This window comes from Rhea pennata, chromosome 6, assembly GCF_028389875.1.
Source record: "Rhea pennata isolate bPtePen1 chromosome 6, bPtePen1.pri, whole genome shotgun sequence".
Taxonomy (NCBI): domain Eukaryota; kingdom Metazoa; phylum Chordata; class Aves; order Rheiformes; family Rheidae; genus Rhea; species Rhea pennata.
In genome coordinates, this window is record NC_084668.1 from 44,307,443 (window position 1) to 44,321,343 (window position 13,901).

Consider the following 13,901-nt stretch of genomic DNA (forward strand, 5'->3'; position numbering starts at 1 on the left):
GGGGGCGCGCGCGCTCCGCAACCCCGGCCAATCGCGCGAGGCGGCCTAGGAGCGCCCCCCCTTCCCCGCCGGGCCCCGCCCCCTGCCTCCGCCCCGCCCCTCCCGCCCCTGCCTCCGCGGCGCGGGCCCCGCCCCCTCGCGCGGTGGAGGCGTCCGTGGCTGCGGCAGCGGCTGCGCGGAGCGGGAGCGGCCGGCGCAGCGCCCCCTTCTCGCTCACCCTCTGCCCTGCCTTGCCCTTCCCCTCCGCGCGCGCGCTGCGGCTGGGGGCCGCCTCCCCTCCCCTCCTGTCGCCGACCCGGTCCCTACCTGAGGCAGCGCTGGGCGGCGGCTCTGGCGGGGCCCGCTCGCTGCTCGCCCGCACCATGGCCGCGGAGCGCGGGGGCTGCTCCTTGGACGCGGTGCCGCTGCCGCCCGAGGTGCGCGAGAGCCTGGCGGAGCTGGAGCTGGAGCTGTCGGAAGGTGGGAGCGAGCGGCGTCCCGGCGGCGCGGGGGCGGCGGCCGTTGGGGCGCGCGGCGGCGGGCAGCGACCGTTGGGCTGCGTGGGGGAGGGGGGGCGGCCGTGAGGGCGCGGGGCGATTCCCTCCCACCTTCCCTGCTCGGGGGCCTCCGGGGCAGGAGGCGAGGGGAAGGCACCGCCGCGTGCGCGCGGTCGCCCGGCGCCTCGGCAGGAAGCCCGCGGTTCGTTTCCGTTGTCCGCCCCGTGACACCGGGCTGCGGGAGGAGGCCGGGAGCGCTGGCTTCCCTGGGAAGCGCGAGTGGCGGCCGCTTTGGGGGAAAGGAGGGGAGGGAGGCGGTGTGCTTGGCTGGGAGCGGGCCGGAGCGCCTTCTCCGAGCTCTCCCCGGGCCACGTTCGCGGTACACGGCAGTGCCTCTCGCTGTCTCGGAGCGCGGTTAATCCCGTTTGCTGAGGGCGTTCCTCGTGTCCCCACATCTACCTGAAGAGATGGGGGACAGATTTAGTACCGAGCTTGAAAGGCCCTAGGCCGTGTTCCCCCCGCCCCCCAGTCTCTTCAATCTAGCTGTCTCTCCTCCGAGGTGTATTCCGCCAAAGCAGTTGCCACGATGCAGCATTCGCAGAATACTTGTCGGCTCTTAACCGTTTTTAGGAAACGGTTATTCCAGCGGATTGGTGCCCTTTGTTACCGGTCCCCGGTGCTGTGACAAAAAAACAAACAAAAAACAGAGATGCGTTTAAAAGTGCTTTAACTGTCTCAGAAATGTTTTTCAGTTTAACCTGAACGTGCACTGAAATGTTTTCTGCTGTTCTAGAGCCAGAGGGCATTAAAGTGTCTTTTTAAATAGTTGTTTGAATATCAAAAGGAATAGGCAGAGTCCGGTTGCGTTATAGTCTTGTGCTTGCTCTGATTGATGTACCAGTCAGGAGGCAGCTATGGATCATTTGAAAATACTTGGGGGGGAGGGTGTTTATGCATCTTTCTAGTAACAGCTAAAATTTTGAAATTCTAGCTAAAACTTTCTCTATAATGGTAAGTATTTTTATGCTTTCTTGTATCATATTTCTAATTATAGCCATTTTGAAGTAAACTCTTGTATAGTGTCATTACTGGTTCTTCAGTCTTACCTACGGAGACAGATCCAGCATACTAACTTGGACTAGAAAAACCTCACTTGTGGAGGGAAGATTGTTACCTTCCATCAACATCTCTAGTTAAAGAGCCTTTGCTTGATCTGAAGTGATAAACATGCACTAGCAGGCCGAGGTTGCTGTTTGACACAGTTAAGCCCTTCTCTTGACTTACCATCCCTGAAAGGGGGGAAGGTGTGCCTTTCCCTCCACTTCTAGTCTCATCTTTGGCAGTAATGATGCTTGCATGACTTCGTGGGAATTATACTACACTATAAGGCAGGAGGAATTTTTCTTGGAAGGACTGAGTTTTTTTTGCACTTTATTTCCTTGGCTTGGCCTACCATGCAGACAGGTTGACGTGGGCACTTGCTACAGGAGAACAGGCAGAGGGAGGAGGAGACCAAGACAGCAGTTTCTGGGAACAGTTAATTATTATGGCTTCATTAGCTGTCTTGTCAACCTGCACCTTGAAATAGGGCAGCTACAGTTGTTACCACCATGGTTCTGAGACACTTGTTGTGCTCCTCAAGTGTCGCAGTTTTCAAAACTATGTTCAGGTGGCCAGAACTGGGATTGTTTCACCCTGGTAAACTAGCTGAAATATGTAGTGGTTTAGGAAATGATTCACAGATCAGCTGTCCTTGCCTCAAGTGTGGACCCTTTCCTGCAGAGGCAAGGGAAGAGCGTAGGATTAGTAGGTTTATGTTTTCCAAGTTTAACATGTTGCTGCATGTCTGTCAGAGCACTAGGAAGTAGTACCTGAAACATTTTATTGCTTATGCAAAAGGAGTTTGTATGACTTGTTTCAAGTGTAGGTGGTTACTGCCTGAGTGCTATGACTTCTGATGTCTGTATTAGAGCATATACCATGCAAGATATCTTGACATAGGCCGTGCCTTTTATGATATTTTATTTTTATTTATTTATTGCTAGTCCCAGACTGGATGTTCCTTAACCACTGTGATGGGTAACTGTTTTATTGTGATGCGTCTAATAACGGAAGTTTGTATTGCTGTATAGATGCTGGCATAGTTATGTGCTTGGATAAAATGCTAGTGTTAGTTTAGATGAGGCTCCATATTTGAGACCTCTGTTAACTTCTTGGCCATACTGAAGACTCTAGCATATGATCTTCAGTAAGATCTTTGAATCCTTGATGTATCTGGATAACAGCTAGAATGCCCCTTTATCTGTGTCTACCTTGCATGTATTAAAAGCGTTTCAGGGTAGAGATTTTTAGTCATAATACTTCAGATGTTTGTGTTCTGTGATCGGTTGGCGTTTGTATATGCTGCTTGGAATGGAGCTCTCCGTTAACAATATTCAGAACTTGCTTGATTGGTTGGGAAGGAATAGTGAATTAGGATTAGATAGCTGCTTTTTATTTTATGTGAAGTAGATACAAATTGTGTATAGTACTGTGCTGTCTTTTTAAAGAAGCAGACTAATACTTGCAGAGACTCAGTTATTTCACTCTTCAGGGCTGTGTGGTGTCCTGTTCTCCTGTGCTTGGTGCTCTGGAATTCTCAGTGCTGCAACAAAGCAACAGATATTCTGGCCTAACAACTGGAAGTGCTCGGTGGTGGTTTAACGGAGATACCAATCTATGATAGAAGACCGCTGTTAACTGCAACTTCCTGAAGCTTTCTAAAGATTTTTTATTGTATATACAGTGGTCTTCTGCACCTTGTTTGTAGATGTTGCAGTGGTCTTGGCCAGGAACAGGTTTTTTATTTATAGATTATTGCAAAACCAGGCAGGCTTTTAGGGAATTTCTCATGCTGAATGCTCTATTAAAAAAAAAAAAAAAAAAAAAAAAAAAAAAAGGCTGTGCTGGTAAGGACATAATGTGTGAGAAAGTGTGAGAGAAGGAAAAGAGGAGAAGAAAAGACCAGGAATTTGAAATTAAGTCCCTTTCTACTGTGTTTTGTTTAAAGTCAGCAAGAGAGAATTAGCTGTGTACTTTGTTAATTATCAGGTATGCTGTGTTGTGAATTATATTCTTCTGACTAAATTATTTACATTTATATAAAAGTCAGGAAAGCGACCTGTAAAACTTCCTCCCATTTTGTCACGAGTTGTGGTAGTGAGATTTGGGAAATGTTTAACTGAGAAAACTGAAAACAGACAAAGCGTGTGGAAACTTCTCAATTTGACATCTCAGTCTGAAATGAAGAGTAGCTCTGTAGCTCATGAGAACTGTAGATAAGAATGGGACTTTTGCAGGATACTAGTAATGTACATCATGAGGAACTTTCCCCAGATTTTAATATCTTCATTGACAATTACTTGTATTCTCCATGCACTAGAAAAGTAATAGGTGGAACCTAGAGCATTACTCTGTTGCTTTGTTATATCAATGTTATATTTTTTCCCTTACATGGCTGTTACAGACGTGAAGACAGAGATCTGACCCAACCTTCTATCAGGGAGATCCCAACAAAAAAAGATCAAGAAAGTGTTCGGCCACTAACTTCCTGGTTTGCAGGCTCGGTGGAAGTTGTGTTAACCTTAAGAAGACTGTATGACGCAGCAATAGAAAGATGGTTGCAGTGTTCTCTATACAGCCAGGCAGCAGGATCTTTTGTAAAAGCATGAAAGTGATGATATGGAAGTCTAGTATTTCAGATTTTTATTAGTCTGTTTTTTTTTCTTTTATGCTCTGAAAGAGAGCTACAGGTTATAAAACTTTTTTTAAAATTCTGCCTACATTGGAGATTTTAGGACAAATCTCGATGTGCTTTTTTAGAGCCGGTATCAGTTTTATCTTATTGCATCACGTTTGTGTGTTTTCATACACACAGATATATTGGTACATTGATTTTCATTATGATATTTCAGAATCGTATGATGATTTTGAAAAGCAGTTCTCATTTAGACACAAACATTACTTGTGTAACTTATCCGTTATTTAAAACCATGTTTAATTTGAAAGATATGTCTTTAGGGGGCAAGTTTAGCTCAGTTGGTTAGAGCATGGTGCTGCTAATTCCAAGGTCGTGGGTTCAGTCCCCATATGGGGCTATGCTGAGGGTTAGACTAGATGATCTCCAGAGGTCCCTTCCAACTTTACCAGTCTGTGATTTCTATGATTTCTCTGAACAGCTTCCACCTGTTCTTTTGTGCAAAAGGCTCCTATTTTTTACACTTACCTTTTTCAAAGCTTTCCCCTTATGAATTCTTACATGGTATGTAGGCACAATTTACTGCCTTGTGTGACAAGACATCTTTTGGGTGCGAGAGAAGGTTATGAAGTCACCAATTCTTTCTTCTGATTGACAGAAAAAAATCTTGACGTTTTAAGAACTCCGTGATTATTTTCTGAAGAGCACTAGGCAAGACACTTCTGCCGTTTGATCACCTTCACTTCTACTGTTGTTTTAAGCCTGAGGGTGAGGAATTTGGTTGTTCTGCTTTTTTTTTTTTTTTTTTTTTTTTTTAGACCATCCATGCAAGGAGATTTATGACTTATTCCTTCACAATCCAAAGACAATATAAGCATGGAGTAGAAGTACTTGTATGCCTCTGTGTAGTGTTGAGGAAGACCCATCCAGCTGAGACAGTTTGTGAGTTTTTGTCTTCTAGAGTTGTTAAAAGTGGCAATTCCCTTCAGCTGGCACTTCAGGATCTTATATGATTATTTTAACTATGTTGATTTCTGGACTTGAACTTGGTTTTTCCTGTTTGTCATAGTACTTGTTGGTATGTGGCTCTTATGTTATGCATCCAAATGGCCTGGTCTCATATGGTTATCATCCAGTAAACATTACATAAAAGCTGAGAGAAAATGTGGGTTTGGAGACTTTCAGGTGGCTGTTTGACCAGTGTGAATGTTGCAGCCCGTTTTGTCTACATTTCAGATCAACTTTAAAAATTAAGTATATGGAGTTGCTTTTTCTTCTTTTTCTGAGGGATTTGTAGGTCAGACTTATTCTGGAACTGAGCTGAAAATCCTGAATATATTTTCCTTCTTTAAAGAGGCTGAAGATCTTTTTCAGTCCAAATATGTCCTGTTACTGCACTGGTTGTCAGATGGGAAATTCTCTTCTGGATAACTTCTGTCAAACAGGCCATAAAGGGAAATGGTTGCTGTGCAGTTTACTGTCTTAAACAGGAAAATGAATTTGTAATTATTTGGGATATTCTGTTTTCTGTCCCTTAACACATTGCTCCAGAATTTCTTCTCTACCTGGTTAGGAGTTAATGGAAAGCATGGCATTTTTAGTGTGCAGTTCCATATGGAAAGTCTGATGTGCAGGTTGCTCTGGTTCCTGATGAGAAGTTTGTGTCTGGCTGGCCAAAAAGCTTGCTCTTATGTATTTTTTAAAAAATCCAATTACGTATTTCCCTTTTAAGGATTTTTTTTTTAAGTGTTTGACAAGATAACTTAGTCATGCTAATTTTTAGCATCTACAAATAACTCAGAAATTGATTAGCTTTTTGTCTGGTTGTTTTGGCATCTTTTGAGATACTGCAGTTAGTATGTTGCGTTCATCTGCATGGAAGAGGATGTAGCTAACAAGGGTATTATCAAATATGTTTACATTTTTCAGGACTATATTTTTTGGCTGTTCTTTGAATCTTACAAATACTTTCTGTAATGACTGCTAGCTAGTAAGTATTAGCGCCTGCTACTTGTCATGTCAGTTATGTAAAAAAATAAAATAAAATAAATTTTGATTGCAGCATATTTTTCTGGGCAGAACACCTTTTTTATAAGACATAATCTTCCAAGACTGTTGAGGGTTTATTGGCAGACTTTTCTCTGGGCTGTACTGAATATTAAGCCCATTTATAACTTACACGTGTAGAGAAGAAAAAAGCAGTGTGGTATCATTGCTGAAAAATTTAACTTTTGTTACATTAGCAATATTGATGTACTGTTAAAATATATGTGAAATCAGGCAAGGGTGGTGCATATTTTTATCTTGTTTCCTTGTGATAAAGCATGTTATTCAGGTGTTTCTTGTCTCAAAGTGGTAATTTTCTGTTACAGGAGACTTCAAAAACTATGTCTCTAAGCTGCAGCTGTTTACTACTCCTGGGATCACTTGGAAATAAATGTAATCTGAAGCTGTCAGTGTGAAGAACTGCTAGAAGTAGAGAGAGACATGTGCTTTGTCAGAGGGTGGCAGTTCATGAAACTTGACCTGCAGCATCTCTGTTACTTAAGTTCTGGGCATCTCCTGCAGAAACTGTTAATTGTGTGATAGTCTGCGGAGCTTGCCAAATGCCCATTGGGACTGACTGAGGCTACAAAACTTGTTCTTGCATGTTGCACCTTATGCAGGTCTGAAGAACTGATTGGCTAATGTACTTACAAGATATGTTGTTCCCTTAGATCCTGTTTGTAACTGAAGTAAAAAAATAAACTATTCGAAGGGAGACAGGTTTGGTTTCTTTATTAACTTATTAATTTTCCTTTGCAGTTGTACCTCACACTGATTCCCACTGCTGTCACATTAATTTTCCATCAGTGTTATTCTGATCCCTCTCCCACTTCTTTCCTTCCCGTATTCCAGAAGGCAGATGAATAAGGTACCCATCTTACATGACAATATCTTTACACTTCTTATTTTTAGTTGCTTCCATCCCATCACAGGACTTTAATTTTCCAAAAACGTAAAGAAATTCTGTCGTCTTTTGAAGTCTATTACCGCCAACTTACTTAGAAGTGAGGGGCTTTAGAGCTTACGAAGAAGGAGAAAAACTGCTCTCTTATCTTGAGCACTTTAAGGAAACAGAAAATGCACAACCAGGCAGAGATGGCCACTCTAGGTCATCAACCTTCTTTCCAGTCAAGGCAGGATTTCAGACACAGCTGGCTGGGTCTCTGGGATTTTTCATTGTCTGCTATAGTTAGCCAATGTTCAAAGTAGAAGAATGTAAAATATTCTTTCTCTTTGAGAACCAGTTCTGTATTGAATGGTTGACTGTAGTTGTTGGAAATTGAAGACTTAAGTGGCAGCTCATTGTGTTCCTGGCAAATATCTTAACTCATTACTGACCTGAAGGGCAACAGTAATAACTGAAATGCTGGATAGATCTTCTTTAATGGAGCTGTACTCAATAGTGGGTGTTCTTGTTTTGTTTTGCCTCCTTTAGGTAAAATCTGAGATTTGCAAAACAGTGTAGAAAGGTTATCATGAAATATTTAGCTAAGACAAGGGCAGCAGTTGTCAGATACTCCTTTAAAAGGTCTGTCATTCTTTTTTGTATTGCTTTGGCAAAGAAGGTTAAATCCTCCTGAGGAAGGGGAGTATAATGGCAGCTTCTATTTAGGAGGATTAGAGGAAAAACACTTTCTTCCAGGTGTTCCTATCCAGAAGTAAGTTTCCCTTAAAATCATAAATGCATACATTTACAAAGTAAACAGAGCTTTTTAAAATTAGTGTAGAATACTGTCCTCTATTCCATTTGCTTAACCCTTCTCACCCTGCAAACCTAACCCAAACTCTGCCAGCTTTAACAACCTAAGAGGATTTTTTAGTTTGCTAGTTAATTTGATGGGTTTGTTTTTTTTTTTTTTTTCTTAAAGGAAGAAATTATTCTTCTAGAACCTGTTACTTGATTAATGAAGGAAGATATTATTTATTTATTGCCCGAATACAGTTTGATGCAGGAAACCACCTTGGTCAATTTTTATACTGCTGAGTCTTATGAGTTACAGATATGTCACCTGCTTCTGTTACTGGAAGAAAGATCTTTTTGCTCTACTGATATGCAAATATAAAAGCAAAACAGTTGGTCATCTGTTTCTCTCTGTTTACACACTGGGCATTTGGTTTTAATGAACCCAGATATTTTCCTTTTAATAAATGTCAGAAGTATTTGATGATTTCTTGTCACAAGGTTTATATCTCTCAAGGAAGAATAAACTCATTGGATTCTCCTCAGTTTTCCTGAAGTGTAGATTGTAGACCCAAATCTGAGGTACCACCATAGGATGTAACTGTATGATTTTCCTGTACTAATTAGCTGATTATGCTGAAGGAAGCAGTTCTGTAATGCAGAATTCAGGGGACTGTGTGGCTGAATAATTAAAACATCCAAATCATTATACAACCCTCTACATTCCTCTTACTATTTTATCATCATCTTTGTTCTTTCCTACAATTCTTTCCCCAGTAATACTCAAAAGGATACAGAGATATCTTTGTTACAACTCTTTCCAAAAAGTTTCATTGAAAAATACATTATGTTTGGCCTTCCTGCTGTCTGAGTACCGTATCTTCTTGCATCAGAAATCAGGCAGAAAACTCTTGCATAAACACGTGTATATATTGACAGACTTCTGGCTTGAGGCATCTCCCTTTTTATTGCTTGGATGGCAGTAGGTAGCCATCAGATGGCTGCTGCTTGTCAACCACAGGATTGATGAAGCAGAGTTTCAGGTGCTGGTGGGCTAAAAGGCTTGCTGTGAGGATTATGTGTTATCTGAAAGAAGTGTTTTGGACTACTTGATTTTAATGGATTTTTGGTCAATCTTCTTTCTCTATTATCTTCTTTCTATCAAACCTCCTTTGGTTTTTTTTTCTTTCTTTTTTTCTTTTTTTTTTTTTTAAGATCATGTGTCTTGTAGTGGGTGTCTATGATAATCTTATAGACAAGACAGTGGAGGAAAGAAAGAAACTCTTAATATTCTGTGATACATTATTACCTTTGAGGTCAAGATATTTCTATTCAATAGCACTCACTTTTTCAAATATTCCTTCAGGACTCCAGCAAGAGTGGACTGACAAAACTCTGCTTCTTGTAGTGTGCACAAATAGAAAAAAAAAAAAACCCGAAAGTGTACTAGTAGCTGATGCCATGCTTGCTTTTCACTATAATTCATTGCAACTCAATTAATTTTTTTCCATCTTTAACTTTCTCCTTTTCTCCAGTTTTCTTGTTTCTTTCCATTCTATTTATCTTTATTTCTACATTGCCTTTCAAAATAAACTGTTACTTCAGAAGAAGTTTGTGAGATAATATTTCCTGTTTATCTTTAAAACAATATATTCCACACTCCTGCAAAAACTGCAGGCTGATTGCAAAGTTTCGAGTGTGTGTGTGTATACATTATATGTTTATGTGTATAGGGGAAGTATCAGTTTAGAAGCTAGCTCCTTCCTTCCCATCAGGAAAGAATAGAATGCTGGGATTCTGCTACTTCCTTTCTGTCCTATTCTCCTTTGTTTAGTGGGTTTCTGGGGCACCCTTCTGCTTCTGGGAGAAAACTCATCTTTTCCATTTCCCTTCTTTCACGCAAAGCACTCCTAGTTTTTACAATGAAGGTCTTGCGTTTTCCATGCTTTTCTGCCTTCTGTTTGCTGTGAAGGACGTTGGAAGTTGTCTCTTGCAGTCCCCAGCTCTGGTTTGGGTGCTGTTTCCCCAGACAACTGAACCAAATAAGCAGCAATTGCCCCAAATGGAAATTCCTGTGGCCCTGGCTTTTATCTTGAGCTAGATCTGGTGTATTTCTGCTGTGGTACAGTGGCAAAAAGTTAATGTGAGGGAAAGTGAGTATTTTTATAACCAGGTTAGTGAGTTGAATTGGCTTAACGTTAATCAGATAGGCTCCCAAGCTAGCCAGAATGGTTAGATTCAAGGAGTGAGGATGAAAGGGGACGCCCGTACTTTGTCACAGCTGCGTTTTCCTGACAGTTGCTGTATCTCCAGTGCCAGGGTTTTCTGTATCGCCGTGTAACTTTAGAGTTCGGATCTCGATATAACGAAGGAAGGAAGGCTTCCAGCTCGCTGGTTCAGAGTGCCCTATGACAACTTCAGACTTTTCACCTTTGGCCGTGACCAGGCTTCTTTTTGGCAGAAACAATCTGTACGCTGTAATACTGCACTGAGAGGAAGCTGATGGGGGAAAAGGTATGCTCCTGCTTTTGCTATCTTCAAGATGACTTTTCCTTCCTGGTGTGAAGACTGGCTTCTGTTGAAGTACCATAATATGAGATCTCTGAACCGTCTGGCATGATAAGGAGTAAGAAATGTTAAGGAAGTGAAAGAAAAAGAAAGCAGGTCAGAAATAGCGTGTCATTAAACCACACTGGGAGGCAGAGTTAGAAACAGACATTTAGAAAAAATATATTCATTTATATTTTAAATTTTGTAACAAATGCAGACTTATTTGCTTATAACTTTTTTTTTGCTTATACTTTTTTTTAGATTCGCTTATTAAATAGGAGGCTTATTTGAAGAAAGCAAGTATTTACATGTGGGTGCTCTTTGCTATTTTTTTTTCCTGTATTCATTTACTAAACAGAAACACAGTGAAACTGAAACCACATAAAGCAGCTAGTTGAGATGGCGATATGTTGTGTGAGTTACAGTGGCTGTACTTTGAGACTTCTGCAAGCTGTTGATTCTTCATCACTTTGTAATGACCTTTGGGTTATACTTATGCATATTGAAATACATGGCCTTGAAAAGAGTTCACGTGTCCTTGTGTTTCCTTTTCAGCTATGTCAGCTGTGTTTGTAAGGCTTTGCTGTTTTTCTTGAGTAAGGCAGTAAGCTGGTCTAATGCAAAAACGTTGCTATAATAGACTGATGTGATGGTGTGACAGATGAGGGCAAGTGTTATAGAAATGGGCATTTTTCCATCAGGAAATACTTTCTTAATAAAGAACAGCTTTTTAAAGAAGAAAAATGGTGTGGTTACAGCAAATGACAGCTACGTTTCTAGACTTTACACACTTGTGATGCCAAGATCAGAGATATCAGAAATGATATAGTGTTGTCAGTGCCTGAGATTCACTATTAAGCTATAGCAAATGCAAATCTTCCCTTCCTAATGAAAGGTATTTTTCAGATGATCTGCAAAATACTCAATCTGTTAATTAAACCCCAAACTTTCATTGCTGAAATACTTTCAGCAATAGAGCTGTTTGCAGGAGGCAGGGGCTGCTCCAGGGACTACAGAAAGAAAGTTGACAAAACATACCTCTGTAGTCATCACTGTCGCTTGTTCAGTTAGAGTGAAATTTTCTGACCTTGCTTTTAACAGTGGAAACAAGTAGTACAGCCTGCTCTCAAAAACTACAAAGACTCTTGCGTCGTTTTCCGCCAGGAAGAAAAAGGGAGCTGGAACCAGGTGAAAAAGGTGATAATCTCTACTCATTAGTGTAAATCCATAAGTTGCCTCTGAGAACTGCTCAGCTAATAGGCCAAAAGATTTTACCGAACGTAGTCAAATCCTGAAAGATAAGGATGGGGCTTAGCTGGTCATGCTTTTCCAGCATTAGTGACCAAAGAATTACTTATGCACTTCCTGTATCAGTTCTTATTTGGCAAATGAAATAATTGACTGTGGTCTAACAGAGGTCTTGTAGCGATGAGTCTTGGTTCCTGGGAGTTTCTGTTTGTCTTAAACTTTTAAGTTGTCTGGAGGTGGTCATCGTCTCATTCTGTGTTGGCCTTGTATCCATGCCTCAATATTCTAATCTTACAGTACTCTTAAGATCATACATAAAAATTTAATATTGCTGCGTACAAATCCTGGTATTTATTACTTTTGCCCCAGCAAGTTGTATGGGTCTTAAAGTTCGGTAAGCCTATGTGATGCTAAATCATAGCAGCATAGGTGTGAGGATAAAGCCTATTTACAGACTGGTTTTGAGATGAGGGAGCTGGAAGGAACAGCATGCCTAGATAGTAGTAGGGAATAAATGAGGTCTCATATATTTTAAATAGAAATTTTATTTATATAAGATCTGAGAAATTCAGATGGTGCTTCTCACACTAGGGCTTTTCCTTTTGTGGCCATTTCAGCCACTGTGGTGTTGCACAAATAGGTAAACTTCTACAGATTGCATAGCCGTTTGGAAAGAGCCTGTTCTTGGTTTTATGCAGTAACTAATCTGTCCAGCGTCTTCAGCTCACTAGTTTTTCAGAGGCTTTATTTTTTGTGATGAATAATTGATAGCTGTGAGGCAAACTGAGAGATTTTTAACTTTCATTTTTGGAGTGGTATTCTGCAGTGCTTTAATCTTGCTTGCTGTGTTGATACAATATGAAAGGTTCAAGAAGCTGAATTACATCTTTCCTGGGCATTCATGCATATGTTAATTTAATGTCATTCTGCATTACAGTCTGCAATCAGTTTTTTTGAATAAGAAAGATTATACATTGTGAATGAGGTAGATTGTATCCCTTACATTATAATTCAATGCCTGAAGCTCAAGAGCTGTTTTTCTCACGTGTTAGTAATACTGCTATGTACAGCAGTGAAAAAATGTGATAACGGGATAAGCAGTTCTTAATGAGTGGAGGATAGGAACAGCTGTATTATAGCAAACTTTTGAAAGATACTTTCATTATGGAGAAACACTTCTGGCAAGTATTCTGTGACCCATTCAAATTTTTTCCTTGCTGTTCTGCAGTGATTTGTTTTTTATTATTGGCTATTACTCACTCACACCATTAATAGTGATCATCATAAAACAATGGTGACATGGGCGAAGTCATAACAAGAGGTAATCTTGCTGTGCTAAAACAAGCAGTGTTTTGAAAATGCAAAATAGAGAGAGATTGAGGGTATGAGATACTTCTCTGATGACTGAAATGTGTTGTTGAATGGGTCGATGAGTCATGCAGTACTGATGTTATGAAAATTATGTTAATCACGTGAAACAGTTTCTCAATGCCCCTTTATAGGGGGAATTCTGAACATCAAAACTTGAGAATTTATTTTTCAGTTGTGTTCATTAGAGATTGTACTCGGTAAAATGACTGCATTAAAATTGCAATTATTGCTGTATAAAGGCTGCTGCCTAGATTTGTGCTAGGAAGATAGCATTGCTGTTCACTGTATAAAGACTGGTGTCATGTATCATTAGCGGAAGTATCTTTGGCAAAAGTTTCAGAATATTTTAAATTATGATGTTTCTGTAAGCACAACACTTCTCTGTTGTGACCAGAAAAATAAATTATGTTGATGCAGTACCTTTTGTAAAAATGTGATTGTAAAGTAGCAATTCTTCTGTAGCTTTACACTCTTTTTAAATGTTATTATTAGTGAATAGTTTACATTTAATGGAATAAAGCTATAGGGTGTTTAATGCTGAATACCAGTGGATTTTATTTTAAGACTAAGGAAACTTGTGGGTTTTTCTTAAAAAAAGTCTTATTAGATTTCATATTAAGAATGTCACAAACTTCTAGTTCTTGTAGGAAGGGATTTCATTGGTAGCTTTTGTAGTGAATTTTATTTTTGACTGCAAGAAACAAAATAACAATAGGACCCTAAGGAAAACCTTCACTCAAAATACTGGCTTTGAAAGTACTTCCCCCCGCTCCCAGCTACAGTGGCTTGTACA

General features: G+C 40.5%; 1 protein-coding gene across 7 annotated transcripts in view; it reads left to right on the top strand.

The window, feature by feature from the left end:
* The first annotated feature begins 152 nt into the window (after window positions 1-152).
* The window catches only part of DIP2A (disco interacting protein 2 homolog A), a 126,772-nt gene continuing 113,023 nt past the window's right edge, over window positions 153-13,901 (top strand). For all 7 annotated transcript variants that reach the window (XR_009958847.1, XR_009958848.1, XM_062579335.1 and 4 more), the window contains exon 1: window positions 153-459. Coding sequence is in view for 5 of the 7 variants with exons in the window: in XM_062579335.1 (XP_062435319.1) it covers window positions 363-459 (97 nt within the window). In the remaining 2 variants the exon portion in view is untranslated. The remainder of the gene's footprint in view (window positions 460-13,901) is intronic.